This window comes from Athene cunicularia, assembly GCF_003259725.1.
Source record: "Athene cunicularia isolate RWA chromosome 2 unlocalized genomic scaffold, athCun1 chr2_part1, whole genome shotgun sequence".
NCBI classification, from domain to species: Eukaryota; Metazoa; Chordata; class Aves; order Strigiformes; family Strigidae; genus Athene; species Athene cunicularia.
In genome coordinates, this window is record NW_020799095.1 from 77,506,119 (window position 1) to 77,524,471 (window position 18,353).

Genomic DNA, 18,353 nt, shown 5'->3' on the forward strand with positions numbered 1-18,353 from the left:
ACAGACTCAGATACAATCATGGTCTTCGACAGATATGGAGTGATGTTCACTTATGTGGGTTCATCTTTGCTGGACTGTGGAGCAAATGATCATGTAAGAGCACAACTCTCTCTCCGTACACATTTGAGAGACACCAGAACTGCTGTAAGCATTATTTTTAGGATAGTTCGTGCCAAGTGCTTGCTATCTATCTCACCTGCTAGTGCATCTCTGATAGTCCAGTGTATCTAGACTGTTACTGATTTTAGTAAGTTTCTTAAATTCTATCTATAATCTAGAATGGATTTGTGAACGGGGCCCTGCATGTACCACTCAAATGACATGACTGCAGCTGTGCATTCCCCTCCCCTTTCTCCTTCCAACTCCTAGGCCAGGTCAAGGTCTAGGCAGTGTTGGTTTATTCTTATAAAAAAATGCATTAGGCACTCTCTGACATAGGGTCTTCAATGTGCTAGTCACCGTAGGGACATATAATTACAGCATATCTGCCAAAGAGCTTGCATATTAAAAATATAGCACTGAACATCAGCAACTGTATTAACAGTTAGTTACTCTAAAAGGAAGGTATATTAAATAAACCAACTTTCCTCTGCAAGAATGGAAGCAGGTTTGCTTAATTATTTGTCCTTATTAAAACATGCAATATCAGCCATAACTAGAGGGAGAACAGTATGGGGCAAATACCTGCATAATTTAAAACAGCTCACGCTTATGGATGTACATTAAATAATGAAGCAGAAATACTCAAACCTCTGTCAGTCTTCACTTGTCTAAAGACATGTTCTTTCAAAGGAAATATTCCAGTTGTTCAAAATTCACTGGATGAAAGACAGGAAAGCAAGTAATATCCTGACTGAAAGCTGGTAGTCAGGGCACTTTCCTGGGACAGTATAGCCCTGATAACCTGTTGCTGTGCCAAGAGCTGTTCATGCATTTGATGCAGAATTCACTGAAACAAAGACCTCTTCCAGGGCTCTTTCCTCACGTCACTGTCACTGAGATCACATGAATACCAGAGGATGGTGAGGCACAATCATTTGAGGCATCGTATACAGTCATTCATTTAACTTCCAAGAGCCGACCCTTTGAAGTCATGCAGTCCCGCTGTCTCTGAGATGTCTGGATTCTTCCCTGCAATATACTTTTTCATGTTCTGTTTAATGCAGGGTAGCTTTGCAAAAGCAGTATTCCTCAGCCACTGATTGTTGCCCTACTCTATATATGGCACCATATCTAATGCTCAATGGAAGCAGCATGAGTCACCCTCTCCCTTCAGCTAAGAAGTATTTGATATTTATGTCATATTAGGCTGTTTTTTCACTTCCCTCCACTGATCATGACTATATACCTCTCAAACGTGAAGACTAGATTCAGATGTCTGCTGAAACAGCTAATTTGAAATAAAATGGCACCCCCACTCTTTTCTAATGTCCCTTGACCATAAAGAGTGAGTTTTATTTGACATTTTGGTCTTAATTATGATTTATTAGGTGTGGGATGGTTAGACGCTTTTTATCTCCATTAAATCTTAATGGCTACATTTAGCCTTTTTCTACTGAAAGAGTTCATGAAAATAAATGAAGTTAATGGACTCTGCTATTAAGTACATGTTGCTTAGAGATATAATAATGATACTTCAGAGTCTCTCCCACAATTTGCTATTAATATTGAGGAAATGCAAATTTCACAATCACATTTAAAGTCATTTTTGCTAGTCAAATTATTAAGGTTTAGTTTCAGGGTGGGAATTGTACTTAAAATTATCATCTCATGAATATCATGGAACATGATTATTTGTAATACTGCAGTCATTACTGATAAGGCAGAAAGACTAAAATACAGCCTATTAAGCTCTACTGTAACATTCAGTCCACGTACAAATGGACTTGAATCAATAAAATTAAACACTTTTTTTGAAAAATTATGTGATTTTTTGCTAAAATGTCTTTTACTAGTTGAAGGCCAAATTTGAAGTGGGCTGTACATAACAGTAGAACTTCAGTCTAAGGAAAAAACAGTCGTGACCATATCTTCTTTTACAGTTTTTAACTTAAATAACCACATGGTCACACGAACTCTAACTCAAAGTATACTTTAAGCCCAAGTAGGTTATGTAATTCCTTCTTACACATTTATAGAGGTCAAAATAAGAGAAGTCTAATGTGACCTACATTTTAAAAGCTACTCCATCTCTGGGTTTTGTCCTGTAGTACACCAAATAACTTTTGCTTGGCTAAAGGCTATTGTTCATAAAGGCATATAGCCTTCAGCTGAGGACAAGAAGTGATGGAGAATCAACAGCTTTTCAGAATAATTTGTTCCTACTGCTAACTGCTTTCTCTTCTAAATAGTGAGCTTATTTTCTCATTTTCCAGCCAATGCTTCTTTGAGTTTTTCCTCTATCAGCCTTAAACACCAAATTCAATTAGCTCAGTTTTAAATTCTTGAGCATGGAATTATTTTTTGAGTCTATCTCCTCTACTTAAAAAAAAAAACAAAAAAAAAAACAGGCAAAAGAAGGGAAAATATCTACTTTCCTAAAAAGAAAACCAACAAAAACAAGACTAGGATCATTTAATAGAAGAAATGGAGAGAAGGTTCTACCAGAAATTGCAAGTGTTCATATTTGAAAGCCCACATTACATCATTACATCATTTGGACAAGTTTAATGCTTACTGCAACAAATGGTTGACTAATTGATTGATTGAAATGTTGTGGGAAAACAAAATAAAATAGTGTTGGTATTATCAAACTTTAAGTCCTTTATGAACCTCAAGTAAGAAAGATACCAGAAACTCAAGTTGCTAGAGTTGTAATTTCAAAAACACTGAAGTGCAAATCTCACTCACTTGAAATGTGACTAATATCTATACATTAATGTTGTAACAAAACCGTTAATAAATAAATATTACTGTTCCCATTTTGCAGACACAGAACTGACCTGGAACACTTTTACAGTTTACAAACAGAAGCAAGCTCAGCCAACAGGGCGAAACAAAGTTTTCTGATCCCATATACTGTTCATCGCACTTGACAACACAGCCTTCAGAACGAATGAGGACATTAAGAGTCAGGCTTTAGGCAGACTAATGACAGATCTACTCTTTATTTGCTATAGTTACAAATGAATAATAGAATTGCATGGATTTTTCCTATTAGGAAAGAAAAGCAAAGCACAGGTTGAAATGCATGAAATGGGGGTAAGACCTAACAAATTTGTAGTTCAGTACTTTTGAAGTTTTGATGTAACTTCATTTTTCTTTTTTAAAAAAAAGACAAGCCCATGAAATTCAATAATGTATAATATGCAATATATAATGTATAATGTAATGTATAATATATAATGTGAGGAGCATCATAAATCTGAATAAAGCTTAGTTTGTTTCGCTCAAAGTCTTCCAGACATCCTGAGAGGAGGCACTTCATTCTTTGAGCAATACTCTGTTTTTCTAAGCAATGCACAGATAAGAAAGGGATTTAAACAATTCAAACCTGGGATTTAACTATCTTCTATTCCTTATAAATTATTTTTTTAAAAAATAAACTTAATCAGGATCTGAACTCTTGCTGAGCATCCTGTTTGCAGAAGTCTCCATTATACAGTATGTTTTCTGTTGCTCTGTTTTACATTTTTGTCTCTGGCAATCATTATGTAGGTTCCTGGCATAGCCATGGGCCACAAATTCAACATCTAAACCAATACTGAAAAAAAAACCCCCACCAACCAACAAGAAAAATTACCCCTTTTCCCTTACCATGTTGAATACAGCCATAGTTAGTATTATAGCAGTGGTTGTCAATGTAAGAGTGATCCGTGGCCAAGGACGGTTTGCAATTATTCCAGATGATTTCAGGATCCACAGCAATGAAGCTGATGCTTTCTTGCTACATTGCTAAGTGCAAAGAGTTTAAAAAAAAGAGAAAATAAAAATAGTTTTAGTATATTTAATTACTATAAACAAGGGTAGAATTAAGAAGGCTCAAGATTAAGGGCAGCATTAATCCTGAAACATTGTAGAGAACTATTCATGAAACTAAATGCAAATTTTGTTAATATATCTGCCACAATATCAATTCTGTTAAATAATTATGATTTGCAAGTACCTTATTAAACATTCAATATATATTACTAATAATAGCAATTACAGAGTTGACAGCAGTGTCATTACCTCTAGTATCAGTAAAAAAACAAGCAAACAAACTGACCTCCCGCCTCAATTGAAAGAGCAATATTTAGCAGTCTCTGGAAACTTCAAAATGTAAGTAATGACTCTGCAAAGTTTCTGACAGAGAGACAGAGGTCTCCTCATGCAGGATAAAGGAACAGATATATCCCTGGCAGTCTACAAAATAGTGGGGTTTCTGGGTTTTTCTTTCATTTGTTTGCTAATTAAATTTAAGTGAAAATAACTCAGTAAAGCAAATCAACCTTCCCTAAAACTATGTAGAAAACAAAGAAGCATTTCATACAAGAATCAGACTTACAATTTGACACAAAGAGTATTTAGGGAACAGAAATTTTTTCTTATATAGTGGCAAAAATTAAAAATAAAAAACTGTGACTCTTTTAACCTGCTTCCAAGAACATATTGCAATAGCCTCCATTCATACATGCATAGTGCCTAGAGGCACAAGATGTTCACACAAAATAAACAATTTGTGGCACATCCAATAAATACTAATTTTCCCCAAACCTTAGCAATAAGGAGAAAATACTGCCTAGAAGCATCTTGTGCCCTTTCCAAATATCAAATTCAGCTATATTGAAACCTTTGTAAAAAAAGACAATGAAAAGTTAAGGAACATGACAGTCCTACAAAAGTATTCTCTTTTTATCAACTCGTTTTCTTTATTTACTTAATATTATCAGAGATCACATATTGTTTTCATCCCAGCCACAGCATCAGAGATACAAGAACAGGAAGTCCCTGAAATGAGAACACAAGCACTAAAACCTACCAAATATAGGACTTAATTTACAGCACTTATCTGTTAGTTCAGGTTCAATAGCTATGGCACATCACGCTAAATTACACTATTACCCAACACATGTGATGTTGTTTGCATGAAGGTCTTTGTTATTCTGCACATAACTATTTCCTTCCTAATTATGCACTATTTGGACAAGTGCACTGTATATCTAGAACCTCTTTCACACATTGTTCCTTTTTATAACGTGGAGTTTTGCACACTGGATTGGACAGGTACTGAGTTAATTAAATCAGTTTCGGGAAGGTCAAAACAATAATTGGGAGTCTCAAGGATGGACAAAGGGAAAAGATAGACAGCTTTATATACACATTACTCTTCCCCCATATTAAAAACTCCACACATAAACTCAAGGGACCTGCATTTTTAAGCAAGAAACTCCTGCTCAAATGCCTTTTTGAACTTCCAAACCTTTTTCTCCACCCCTAAGTACATGAAAAATTTCAAGATAATTTGAAAACACATGTAGATTATAGAAAAGTTTTGTCATCCTTCCCACGTTTAAAGTAAGAAGCATAAAGTCTACATTGCTGATGTTGCTACAGACATGGAGTGTTGAACTGGATGAAGGGAATGGCTCTGTGTGAAGATGAATCATTCAGTTATCTGTCTAGCCTGCCAGAAATAATAAGTCAGGGAGCATGGATTTATGGCAATTTAAGAGTCATGAAATCATGCCTTAAATTGCTTTTTGCCTTTGTTACAGCACACCTGGGGCTTTAGTACAACTTCACCTACATCGTTCCATGATTTTCTTGGAAGTTTCTAAGTAGCTGGACTAGTTTAAGTTGGATTAGGGACAGAACTAGACAGGAACACTGAGAAAGTATGAAGAATATAAAGTAAGAAATTATATGTATAAAGCAGTATATCATGTTCTGCTTTCTGAATTATCTTACAGGGAGCTATACTGTTCAAGAAAAGTCTTTAGGATAGAATTCCAAGAAAAGCAGCTAATTCTGAATATAAATTATCTGGGCTAAACTAGATACATTTTATTATGAATTTTACTGGGTTTAGGTTATCTGAATAAAGGCTAAGCAAATGAAACACAAAGACCTGGTGATGATCAGAGGACAATGATAGATGGTGGAACCAAAGTAACCTAATCAGTGAAGAACAGAAGCCACTGAATCTGCTGCTCCTAAGACCATCGAAGGACAATGTTTCAGCCATGTTTTCTGATGGGAAACTTACCAAGAAGCCTCAACGAAATAAACTCCCTTTCCAGGATGCCCTGCAGACTAAGGGTGATTACTGCGAAAAAAGGATAGTATGTTGGCATGAGGCAGATACTTTTGCAATGGAGCAGAAAGCAACCTGGGATTGTGCAAAACCTTATGGCATGCTTTAAGGGTATTGCAGGTGTGTGGAAAGCTTACAGGATGTTTAGAGGATGGGACACAGGAGAGGAGAGGGGAGGATAGATGTGGATGGGGGAGAAACAAACATAGGTAAATGGAGAAGAGAAGGGATGAAAGAAAATGACTGCTTGTAAACACTTGTCTAAATGAGTCTATTCCATATTCTTATTAAATCCTATCTCTAACTATCTTCTGTGTAAGTGCAGTCCTTATTCTGAGCCTTCACGTGTGCAAATGCTAGTAAACATCATGCTGGACTAGATGGCAAGTAGCACAGGGATAAGTGCCAGTCACTAGAGAGAGAGAGATCACGTATTTGAGGCAACTGAGGGCCTGGGTGCCAGGAACTGCAGTGTCTCAGACCAGTCCCTGGAGAGACTCATGGGGTGCGGGGGGGAGTGTGTGTGTAACCATTAGGAAACTTCAAGTTGGATGGGCTGGTAAATAGGAGATCTACATCTGAAAAGACCCAAGGTTTGAGAGACTCACTGCTTAAGGGGGGCAGAGTCTGGGCACGGTTATTGTATTGACTTAAAGTCCATACTGAGTGACCCAAACACGTGAATGTTCCTTTGGATGATGACAGGCAGGGTGTGTGTATACTCCACTAGCAAGCTTCAGCCATGACCAGCCAGAAAGGCAGAACTAGACCATCAGCGTTGATCATATTTATGTGACTGCTGCTTGTTGTTGTGCTGTAAGAGACCTGGTCTCTCCATGGATCTGTGTGCTTGGTCAGTGTGTACGGTATATGCCTGTGTGCCTACTGGGAATATGTGCTCAACCTCACTACCGGTTGTACCCGGGACACTGTACTGACAGCCTCCCATTGATGGAGTAGGACAAGAGAATCCCCTGCATCTTTAATTCTGCCAAACTGGGCTCTAGAAGACCAGGAAGGAGCACTTCCCCGGCTCCTGAACTCCACTGGATCCAACAAGCTCTAGCAGCTATTTTCAATTTCAGAACTTTAAAAAACATGGCTCAATAACAGATGCAAAATAATGTTATAAAAATGATGCTTTCATGTTTTTCTAATGCTAAGCAATGTAAATCGATGGTTTCCTCTGCACAAATGAACAACTTATGTTAATTATGAAGATAAAATTGTTTCACATAGAAAATATCTTTTGAATCCAAATATTTAAATACAAAAATGTTGGCATCAAACAATGGAGACTTCTCAGACTCTTCTACTTTAACATCAATGCTTCTAATTGTTAAGTTTGAACTTTATTTTTTTAAAGTAATCATTTAAAAAATTACAGTACAGAATTGCTGAAATTACTTAGCAATGTCCATGCTGAAAACTGCATTTATTGCTGAGGACTGCTTTATTGCTTTCCAAGTACCTGTACACTTTTGAACAGACTTATGTAACTTCTGTTCTAAAATTACTTGCAATAATTCTAGATTTCCTTTCTTTACAAGATTTTTGATCAATATCACCTGTCTTTGCTAATGTATTTTAGCAATGAGAAATTAATTGGACTAATTGTCTATACTTTTTCAAAAAGCTGTTTTTCTACTTCCATTTAAAAAAAAAATATATGTTCTCTGGGAAGCTTTATCAGTAAGAAAATTCTGGAGAATAAAATAAATTTCAGGGAACAATATATTACTCAGCTAGTGTGATTAATCAATAAAGAGATTCCATTCTTCTAGTTGCTATTGCTAAACTTACAGATATTGCTGGCTCTGACATGAAGAAAAATGTGAGTGTTGTTAGATTGCAACTTCAAAAATGAAGTTGTAGATAGTTATTTCCACTTGTAAAATAGAAGCACACCAGAACTCAGTGATGTACTTCTCAAAAAGCTGTTTAATGCAAAACTGTGAGTTCTGGAGAGGAAGGACCACTGTTTATTATTTGATACATCTGTCATGCCCACCTGGTTTGTTAAAAAGATGATGGGTCTCTCTAACAGCAAAGAGAGCAGCCCTCATAGGTTAAGCCAATGAGGCTCCTGGAAGAAAAAATTTGTGACAAAACCCTGATTCACACCATTGTGTACAAATTCCTTGGAAAACATGAAAGAATACACTGTTGGTCAGTAATCCTCTATGTAAATTAACAGATTTGTTTAACTTCATTTCACTTTTGAGCAGTCTAAATCCAGTCCATATATAGCATAACTGCAGCAGTTCAGTACTGCTGAAAATTTAGGGAATTCCTGGAAGCAGAACTGGAGTGGTGGGGTGATCATTAAATTCAGACTCTTAATAGCACTGGCAGAACTACGCACATTTATTTTGCTGATTCATTGGCTTACGTCAAACACATTTTCTTGTAAATGTTACGTCTCACTTGCAATCTTTTTAAAAAAATGGAGAATGAGATGAAAGGAAGAGAGTAATCATGTCTAGAAAGCATGCAAGAAGGGTAAGACATCAGATCTCGGTAGCATTAGCTTCTGTGTTTATTCTAAGCAGAGCTGGCAGAACATGGTTCAGAGTTTATCATTTACCAACTAGAAATAATAGGTATTTGTAGTATGAAAAGTGACTAACGTATTACCTTTTCATCTGAACATGTTAAATCTGATATGACAGCTCAGCATGATAGTGAGTAATAACTTATTTTGAATATTCAGGTTATTAAAATGTATCCTGTGTTGTCTTTCCACACACAAAAACCTACTTCAGCATTTAACAAAATGAATGCTGTCTTTCTGAGTGAGATCAAGGAATTGGTGAGAGAATTAATTGTGACACCTATGTTGTAGATGAAAGACAGTGTCGCAAGAGCTGTCACACTTCTCTTGCACATGCTAGCAGAGGTTGGAACATCTTGACTGAAGACCTCTTATTTACAGAAAGCCAGTGAATCACATTTTCTATAGTTCTATTATTGTTCTTTTCATTTTGCATTCAAATACAACTTAGTGTTTTACTGAAGTTACAAGAAATGAAATCAAGAGAAACAAAAAGCCCGAGATTTCAAATTTTTTTCAGATCCTTGTTTTCACTCAGACTTGAAGAAGACGCTGAAGTTCAAATCCAAACAACTGACTGACAGTGATTACACTGACCTAAGCTTGGAGGTAATTTTTGTACAGAGATATAAGCTTATACTTTACATACTTCCTAGTGGTCCTATTGTTGATAAAAAGAACCAAAGTACTTCTAAAATGAGTACTGTAACACCAAGCTTTTGAACTCCATGGTGGCACTTGTAAATCTAAGCCAGGCATTTTGAATCATACAAAATGCATGCAGGTCTATTCAGCTTATATTGGATACAACTGGTTTGACAAAAGCTAAAATCTTGAACCAAGAAAAAACAGGAAAAACTAAAGTTGATTTTTTTTTTTTTTTAGTTTCACCATACTTTACAGTGTTGATTATCCTCACAAAGGGTCATGTTAAAATGGCCACATGGTTCTCTTCAAGTATCTCATTCAAAGGAAAGAATGTGGCAGTGAGACATATAAACATGCCTTTAGACACTCAGAATTCAGTCCTGGTGTTTGCTGCTCCCTTCTCCATTCAAGAAAATGTACAGTTGCTGTCTTATATGCTATTTTAAGGTAAGACATTCTCAGTCCTCCTGTCAAAGTTTTTCTGTTTTACCTGAAATATTTAACCGGTTTTGAGAAAAGCAAACCTGATCGACTTTTAAAAGACAGTACTCGGGTTACTGAACTAACGGAAGAAGTTCTGAATCCTATGTTCTGTGTTGACCAAGTCTAGGTCTCCAAGTAAGACACTACCACCCAAAACCTGCCTCACACAATAGGAGCCCTCATCTGTGACCATATTGTGGTGTTTACACATCATGAATATCACCTCTCAGGTAATATATGTAAAAGAACCTTCAAAAATATCTAGATACTCTCTGCTTTTATTCTTCTTATTAATTAACTGTAGGAAAAATTGTTTGCATACTGGACTGTTGGTATTAGGAAGCACACTTGGATATCTGTTATTTGGAGGTAATTTACAATCTCATCTTGGGAAAAGTCATTAAAAGGCATATTTTACTGACAGATTAAAAAAAAATCAATATAGTCTCACTCATCAAAAAATAAAGAAACTATTGGCACAATAGACATAAGAAACTTGTGGTTTTCACCAAGCTAGGCCATTTCTTCAGTTGGTCACAAACACATAACGTGTCATAAACATAACTCAAGGAGTAAGGAGAAGGATTTTTGTTGCTGAAATCAGTACTTTTCTAACAGTTGCTGAAATCTGAATATTGTACCTAACTTAGTGATGATGGATTTGCTGTTGCAGTGCCTGTGCTAGAGACTCATCAAACTATTAGGATTGGTGAGTCTCTTTCACAGATCCTGCTGTAGGTGCCAAAGTCCCTCTCTGGGTTCTCCCTGCTTTGTCCCTTCCCCATTTTAATCTTAATTTACAAGCAAAGGCTTACTATCAAAGAAACTGAAGGGCTTCAATCTTTCATTTGTATCTGCATTAAGAGAGACACTCACATCAGAGGTAAGATTCCAGGTCAAAAATAATTTCCAGGTAGTGCTGGTGCTGAATCTCTGTACTTGCAGAGCTTTTAAGTCTCTTAAGTGTACACAGTCTTTCTGAGTGTTAAGTACCAATGCCAAATGCTTTAGAGTAAAAGACAAATCCCTGTGAACAAAGGTAAAGATTGTGTATCACTCAATACAGTGGTGTGATGTAATGCAACTAATAAATAACATGCTCTCCTCTAGCAGGGACAGGACTGCTCACATACTGGCTGTACTTTGTTAGATGCTCCGGTGACCTCAAATCAAAACATCTTTCTCAACTGTGGAGCCAAATAATTTTCTGATTTTTTTTTTTTGTTGGTATTGTGTTCTGCTAATTCTGTGGTTCAGTTGGGTATTTAAGAGAGTCTATAAACATGTTCAGATGAAATAATAGGAAAGAAATGTTATTACTTCTTATCAACCTTGTTAGCTGAAGTAGCTAAATAAGTTTGCAAGGTATAAACATATTCAATAAAAGGCCTTTTCATATTAATGGGGAATAACTGGCACAAAGATTACATGGTATCAGTTAAATGCACATATGTCCCAGGCAATGTAAAGAAATTCTTGAGACAGTATTTGAATCAGTGCACAAAGAACATCTGCTTGACACTAATACTTCTTCAGCAGGCTACCTCAGCTACCACAGAGATCTTTACATGCTTACTGTAGTGTTTTTCTTTTGATTGCATTATATTTTCCAGTGTATCATTTATGTAGCCAGATCTCTGCTTTCTTGCATTCGCATCAGGAGGTAAAACACATCTAACAGTTACAAGGTCTGAGGCATTTCATACTCATCCTATGAACTCATCTGTACTTCAAGAAGATAAAGTTAGACACAGAAAATGCATGAGCTACTGGACAATCGCTGTCCTCTATCTGCATGTAATTTGGTAAGGAAACCTTTCAAGGAAAAATGAAAGAAAATATTAGAAATTAATGAAAAATAATAGCCTGCCTTTAAAATATGAAATAAATATGCCAAAAGGGATCTTTAAGAACAAAAATAATCTTAAGAGTTAAGTCTGAATACTGTCATTATCTAAAAAATAAATAAAAAAATTTTAAAAATGCATAGGGACAAAGAAGAATTAGAAAAGACATCAATACATTTCAAGTTTCAGGACATATGCCAATTTTAGTTAGGAATGATGAAGGTTTAATAACAATGGGCAAACAACTGTTTCTGTAAGTGTCAGCCCTCCCTGTCCTCAGCCTGCTTGCCCAAGACGGGCAGGGGATGCCACACTGAAAAAGCAAGATCTGGAAGTCTGTAACCTTGTTATTTGTGCTACTGCTCTGCCACATCGTTTGATGGAAACATTCCTTTCTTATTTAATGGCTGATATTATCACTCCACAACAGATTGAGTCGGACTGTGCTGCAGTGCTGCCAAACAGTAAAATCAACTAATAATAAACTCAGAGTGGAAGAGTGAGTATAAATCTCTTCTTACAATATTGTAATTAAATTCCATAAGTGCTAGTAATTTTAGCATTGCAGTCTGGATTTTTCTTTTTTTTTTTTCATTTACCAATGAAATGAAAATCCCGTAGAGAAACTTGTTCAGCGTTGCTTTTTGCGTGAGTTACTCTGCAGTGGTGACTGCCATTTAGAATCGGTGGAGACTGAGCGGGCAAAGTGTCAAAGCACTGAGACAAGCGCATAATGCAGTGAGGGCCAGGTGTCCTAACTTCAACTTAAGATTTTGCTGTCTTTGCCAGCACTACAGGCCCCGCCCTACAAATCCTGTAGGAGTTATTGAAATTTTTGACTACTACTGCAACTTTATGTATGGGGTGAACCAGGACACAGCCGGTTCCAGGCAGCTCCAACAGCTCCACAGCAGCGACAGCTGAGCCCCTCAGCCCCAGGCGGGCGCCTTGGGCAAAGAGGCAGAAAATGTTGGGCAGAGAGGAGATGAAATGCAAAGCTTGGACAATAGGCCTAAGCCAGAGCTGACCTATAGATGAATCCTGTTTATTTTATAACTGAAAACCATTGTGCTAACAGGTATTATACTAAGTTATAACAAACCACCTATTCTGATGTAGAAGGTGGAAGTGTTGAAGCCTGAGCAACGGCCCTGAGCCGAAACTGCTAACTCAGTCTGTAATCATTAGTGAAATACACATGGTGGGTGTAGCTATTTTAAATGTATCTTTCCCTTCCTTCCTATATGAACAGAATAACAGGGTCATGGAGGCAGGTGTCTGTCCCTGAGGCCTGATGTGAGACCTTGAACATAATCTGATCAGATAAGCAGAGAAACTCCCTGAGCTTCTCCCTTGAGCCCTGGCCAGGCTCTGGGGGAATCTAATGTCAGATTGAAACCAGGTATTTCCACTTAAACCAAAGGTGCCAGCTCTTCTGGCTTGCTGACTTTCGGGTATATAAGGCTGGGCCCACTCACAGAGACTTTGGCAGCCTCACCTACGGGTGGACGCACCGCATACGATTTCCCACTTGCTGGGGCAGGCTCTCCAAACCCTCGCTGTAACCTGGGCTGCCCAGCTGCTGCGGGTCTGGATGATGGGAACATATGCAAGTGGTGATGGATCTTCTCTTAATCACTATTCTCTCTCTCAGTCATGATTTGATGCGTTACCCTGTACTTTCCTATTTGTTTAAGTGCACTATTCTGTCTTTTCTTACTGTATGTTTTCTGTAATTATTCTATTATTCTATTATTTAGTTATTTCTAGTAAAATACGCCTGCTCTTTTCACTCTGGTGTCTGAGTTTAATTGGTATCCCTAATCAGCAAAACAGGAGGAGGGAACAAAGAGAGAGAGAAATGGCAGAGGGAACACCAAGGTTGGTGGAGGAGAAGGAGGAGGAGGATGACGCATTTCATGCTGGAGCAGAAGTCCACACTGCAGTCCATGGAGGACGTGCGCTGGAGCAGGTGGATATTCCTGAAGGAACTGCAGCTTGTGGAGACCCCACACTGGAGCAGGGGAAAAGTATGAAGGGAAGGGGCAGCAGAGAGAAATGTCTATGTACTGACCACCCTCGATGCCTCCTTGTGTCACCCGGGGGGAGGTAGAAGTCTGGAGCAAAAGAGTGAAGCTGAGTTTGGGAGAGCAGGGAGGAACGGTGTGGCTTTAGTGTTTGTTTTTGTTTATTACTACCCAAATCTATTTTAACTGGCAATAAATTACATTATTTGTCCCCAAGTTGAGTCTGCTTTGTCTATGACGGTAATTGGTAACAGATCCTCCTGCCTTTACCTCAGCCCATGAGCTTTCTCATCCTGTGTTCCTCCCCCATCCTGCTGAGGAGGTAGAGTGAGTGAGCAGCTGGGTGGGTGTCTGGCCCACAGACAAGGCTAACACACCACAGTTCATCTACCAGGGTCAGTGAGGCACAAAAATTTCTTTCTGTGCATTTTTAGAAGAGAGCTACCTAGTGATTTTTAAACTCTGTAATTACATGCAGGTGTGTGTACAAACAAGCACATCCATATTTACTACAGGAATTCACAGAATCATTCAGGTCGGAAAAGACCCTTAGGATCATCGAGTCCAACCATCAGCCCTACTCTACAAAGTTCTCCCCTACACCATATACCCCAACATCTCATCTAAATGACCCTTAAACACATCTGGGGATGGTGACTCCACAGTTCTGGAAGTTTTTTCCACCTTTATTTTTCCACCAAATAAAGGTGGAAAAAAACCCCACACTGAAAAAAAAAAAAACAAAAAGAAACCCCAACAACAAACAAACCCACACTCAATCAGGGTTAGGATAATAAAATTTGATTTCTGTTAATGCTGACACTATAGTGTTAAAGCCCAGACATTGACATTTGTTTGCTTCAGAATTTCTGGCTTTTTCTTCTAGAAAGAAAGCATTTACAGTTATGGGTCAAATACTGCAATGGACACACTACAAAAACATAACATAGGGTGTCACTGTGGTTAACACTGCAAATAATATATTTGGATTTTGACATGAAGGAAGAAATCTTAGGGAGAGGACAGGGAAAGATAAACCTACTTCTCTTCAGTTAACTGCTTCTCATCTATCACCTTACAGAACTACGTCCATGCTCATGAAGGAAAGACAGTGCTGCTACAACTATGGTCATAACTTACTTGCTGAAAGTCTTCTTAACAGCATAGCTTCTGCATTAGAGCAGCTGAACTCACAAACACATAGACATAAATAGCTTCTCTTCAAGCTATTTAGGTTAGAACATGACATCTCACAAGTCAACAGAAATGCAATAATAGGTCTCCGTTTCTGGGAAGTATTTACAGTACATAAAAGATATAGGAAAAACAGCATTGAAAGTAGGTGTTAGATATTATTCAAGTGTCACGACTCCTCAACTCTGACTTAGGATATTTACTTAGCCATCCATTTAAATACTGAAAAATATGTTTGTATTACTCCTACGCTACACTATAAATAAAAGCCTCAGGAGAGTGTATGTATGTCCCAGCACTTCTTGATACCATTTCATTGATACCTGTTTCCTACACGAAAAAGGCTGGCTTTTTTCCTTGAAGGATTTTTTTTTTTAATTTGTTTATTCAACAGCAGTACTCAGACTCCATCATTTTATTCTTATGTCAATAACAAACAGCAATCAAGTATGACAGGAGAAATAATTTTTGCTGTTAAGTAATAGCAATACCTCTAAGACCTCACTCCAAGGATTTAAAATATTTAAAAAGACTGTCTCATTGTATCTCAGATTAATTCCTGATCAGTGGAAGCATCCCTACCTTATGGGAAAGACAACTGAAATGTATGTTAATTATGTTTTCTTAAAAACATGTCCTGGCTAATTTCAAGCCTCACAAAGGAAGAGGGAGAAATTATAAAACCCTGCTTGCTCTGTTTCTTGCTTTAACTGCCAGGCCACCTTTCCTTACAGTTTTACTGCATAGCAATGTAATTGTCTTTCCCATGTGCATGTTTTGCTTTTTTTCTAAAAGATTGTTCTTAACTTTCTCCACGGTAGCACGTGGAAAGATATAAAGATGGAGAAGGAGAAGTAGGGATTAACTGACAAGTATACAGACAATTTTACTTTCAGATTACATGCCAAATTCAAATTGCATTAATTTTCTTAAAAATCCTAAAATACCTTGTTCTAGATGGGGTTATATGTTGTATCTGTTTGAGAATAACTGAAAAGAGGACAATAAACCTTGTAAATTATATTGGGAAATGCTGAACAGTTTGCCTAAATCTTCAATTAATTGAAATTCTCGAATTCAGCATATTATTGGGTACACTAAGAGGCATTACAATAACATAACACCTGGACCACTCAATGGCAAAATTAGAATTTTACTATAAGATTTTTATATATCAAATTGTTATAATGAAATATTCTCTAAACACAGAAAGTGGTCTTATACAATACTTAAACTAATACACAGTCCCCCAAATTAAAGCACTCATAAGATGAATCATGTCCTCAAAGCACAATAGCAAATATTTTTGAAAAGACAACCGAACAAACAATAATGCAAACCTCTCAGAGGGTCCAGCTTCATGAGGGAAAGAGAGTATCAGTGTAGGTACAGACAGTCACTGCACTGGCATCTTCTGTTTTTCAAATAAATGAGGACATTTTACAGTACATTAACATGAACAAAACAATGTCCTCAGAAGCCTGAGCATGCAAGCCTTTCTCATTAACTGGTACTCTGCAAAGGCAGAGTGACTTAGCAAAATCAGAACATGTTATTTAAAAGAAACCATTAACTATTACATTTCCTTGAATACCTACCAAAAGCTGTCCAGCAAAGCAGACAAACAAAATGAAGGAAAGGAAGAGAAATGCAGCCCCAAACGAAATTCCAAGAATAGATGTTCTACAAGAAAAGGAAAACATGTGTTAATTTCTCTGTTACATAGTTGCAGCATGACCTTTCTTGGTGTATAAAACTGATGATACAAAAAATTACCATGTGCAAGTTGCAATTTCCAAATATCAACACCATGGAAAACCAATTCCAATTCTTACCAGAATGACAGGCCTTTTCCCTGCTATTTTCTCAACTCAGGAACGCTTGAATTGGCTTTACCTCTGACTTTGTGAAACTGTTACCATGAGAAGATAATAATTTCCACCCAAATAATTTAAATGACAGACTGCATTCACAGCAGCGATGTTTTGTTTTTACTTTAGAAAGCCTGTATTAAAGAAGATCCTTATCGCTTTATTTTTATGCTGTTGATTTTATAACAATTTAAGAGTCTAATAGACATACAAAATAAACTTGTTGGTAGTGTACATTTTCCCCCCAAAGGTAGAAAAGCAATTGCACGGGACAGTGATGTCCATTTTTTCCAGTGATAACTATCATGCTGCAGTCTCTTAGTCAGCAAGGGTCCTAATATAGTGACTGCTATTTCAGGAATGGATAGGGATTCAACACCTCTGAAAACTTTGAATTTTATCAGATTTGACTGCTGGCCAGTAAATTTGGAAGTGTAGGAGGACAAGATAGGAAGGAAAATTAAACACCGTGAAGAAAAGAAAAAACAACAACAGACTTGTTGTTGAAAAAAATTGAGTAATCTATACTCTTCCTGAAATCATCCTTATTCAGTGTTCTAGCTCATCCTTGTCTTGTGCCTTATAAATAAGAAAGTCTAGCCAAAATAGCATTACTGGATACTCAGTAAACAGAGATACAGCAACAATCCGAGCATGCATTCATTCTGCAAATGTGGAAATCTCTCTACACGAATACCACAGTAGAGCATAATTGCTCCATCAGGCACCATACAAGAGCTACTTAGCACGGCTGCCTAGGGAAAGATGCAGTAGGACCTAATTATGTTTAATGAATGCCAAGAGGAGATCAGCAGCTCTGGACCAACTGAGTTCCTTAAGCAAGTGAACTAGATGCTGTCATGAAGTCCCTCACCTGCGCATCTGCTTTCAGTTTTAACCACAGACTTGATTTTTTTACAGAATATAAAAACATCTCTCAACTCCTCTGAGGACCAGCAAATATCTTATTTTATTAAACCTTATATGCTAGAAATATTGGCATGACGTTTTAGAAACAAGTTTTATATCCCTTACTTTTCCTCCAAACCTATAATAAATGTAACCTTTTAAGTCAGCTTCTTCATAAATGTATGATTCAGAATTAATAAAAGGATATTTTCAAATTCAAATACATAAATTCAAACAGATACATTTTAGAAGCTATAATACTAAAAATTTAGGAGTAGAACTCTATGGATCAATTCCCTTAGATTACATATAAATATTGGAAAACATTTTGATCTGTTTTAACAACAGTGTCTTAGAAGCTGTTTTCAGGAAAGAACAAAAAAGCATTAACTTCACAAACCAATTTGATGCCATATTGCTGCCATTAAAAGCATTCTGGAGAGTAATTTATGAGCTTCCCTGCCAATCATTCAGAGAACCTCTTATATACTAAGCATTAATCAGATTTTGGGTTGATGTGAACAACTGATGAAAAACAAACAACCGGCAGTTCACAACATAATCTTGAAATAATGTTTCTTTTAG

General features: G+C 37.0%; 1 protein-coding gene across 1 annotated transcript in view; it reads right to left on the minus strand.

The window, feature by feature from the left end:
* ADCY2 (adenylate cyclase 2) overlaps window positions 1-18,353 on the minus strand; it is a 214,011-nt gene that overhangs the window by 35,987 nt on the left and 159,671 nt on the right. The window contains exons 15-16 of the mRNA XM_026841391.1: window positions 16,587-16,671; window positions 3,757-3,894 (exon numbers count right to left, since the gene is read on the minus strand). Coding sequence (XP_026697192.1) covers window positions 3,757-3,894; window positions 16,587-16,671 — 223 coding nt within the window. The remainder of the gene's footprint in view (window positions 1-3,756; window positions 3,895-16,586; window positions 16,672-18,353) is intronic.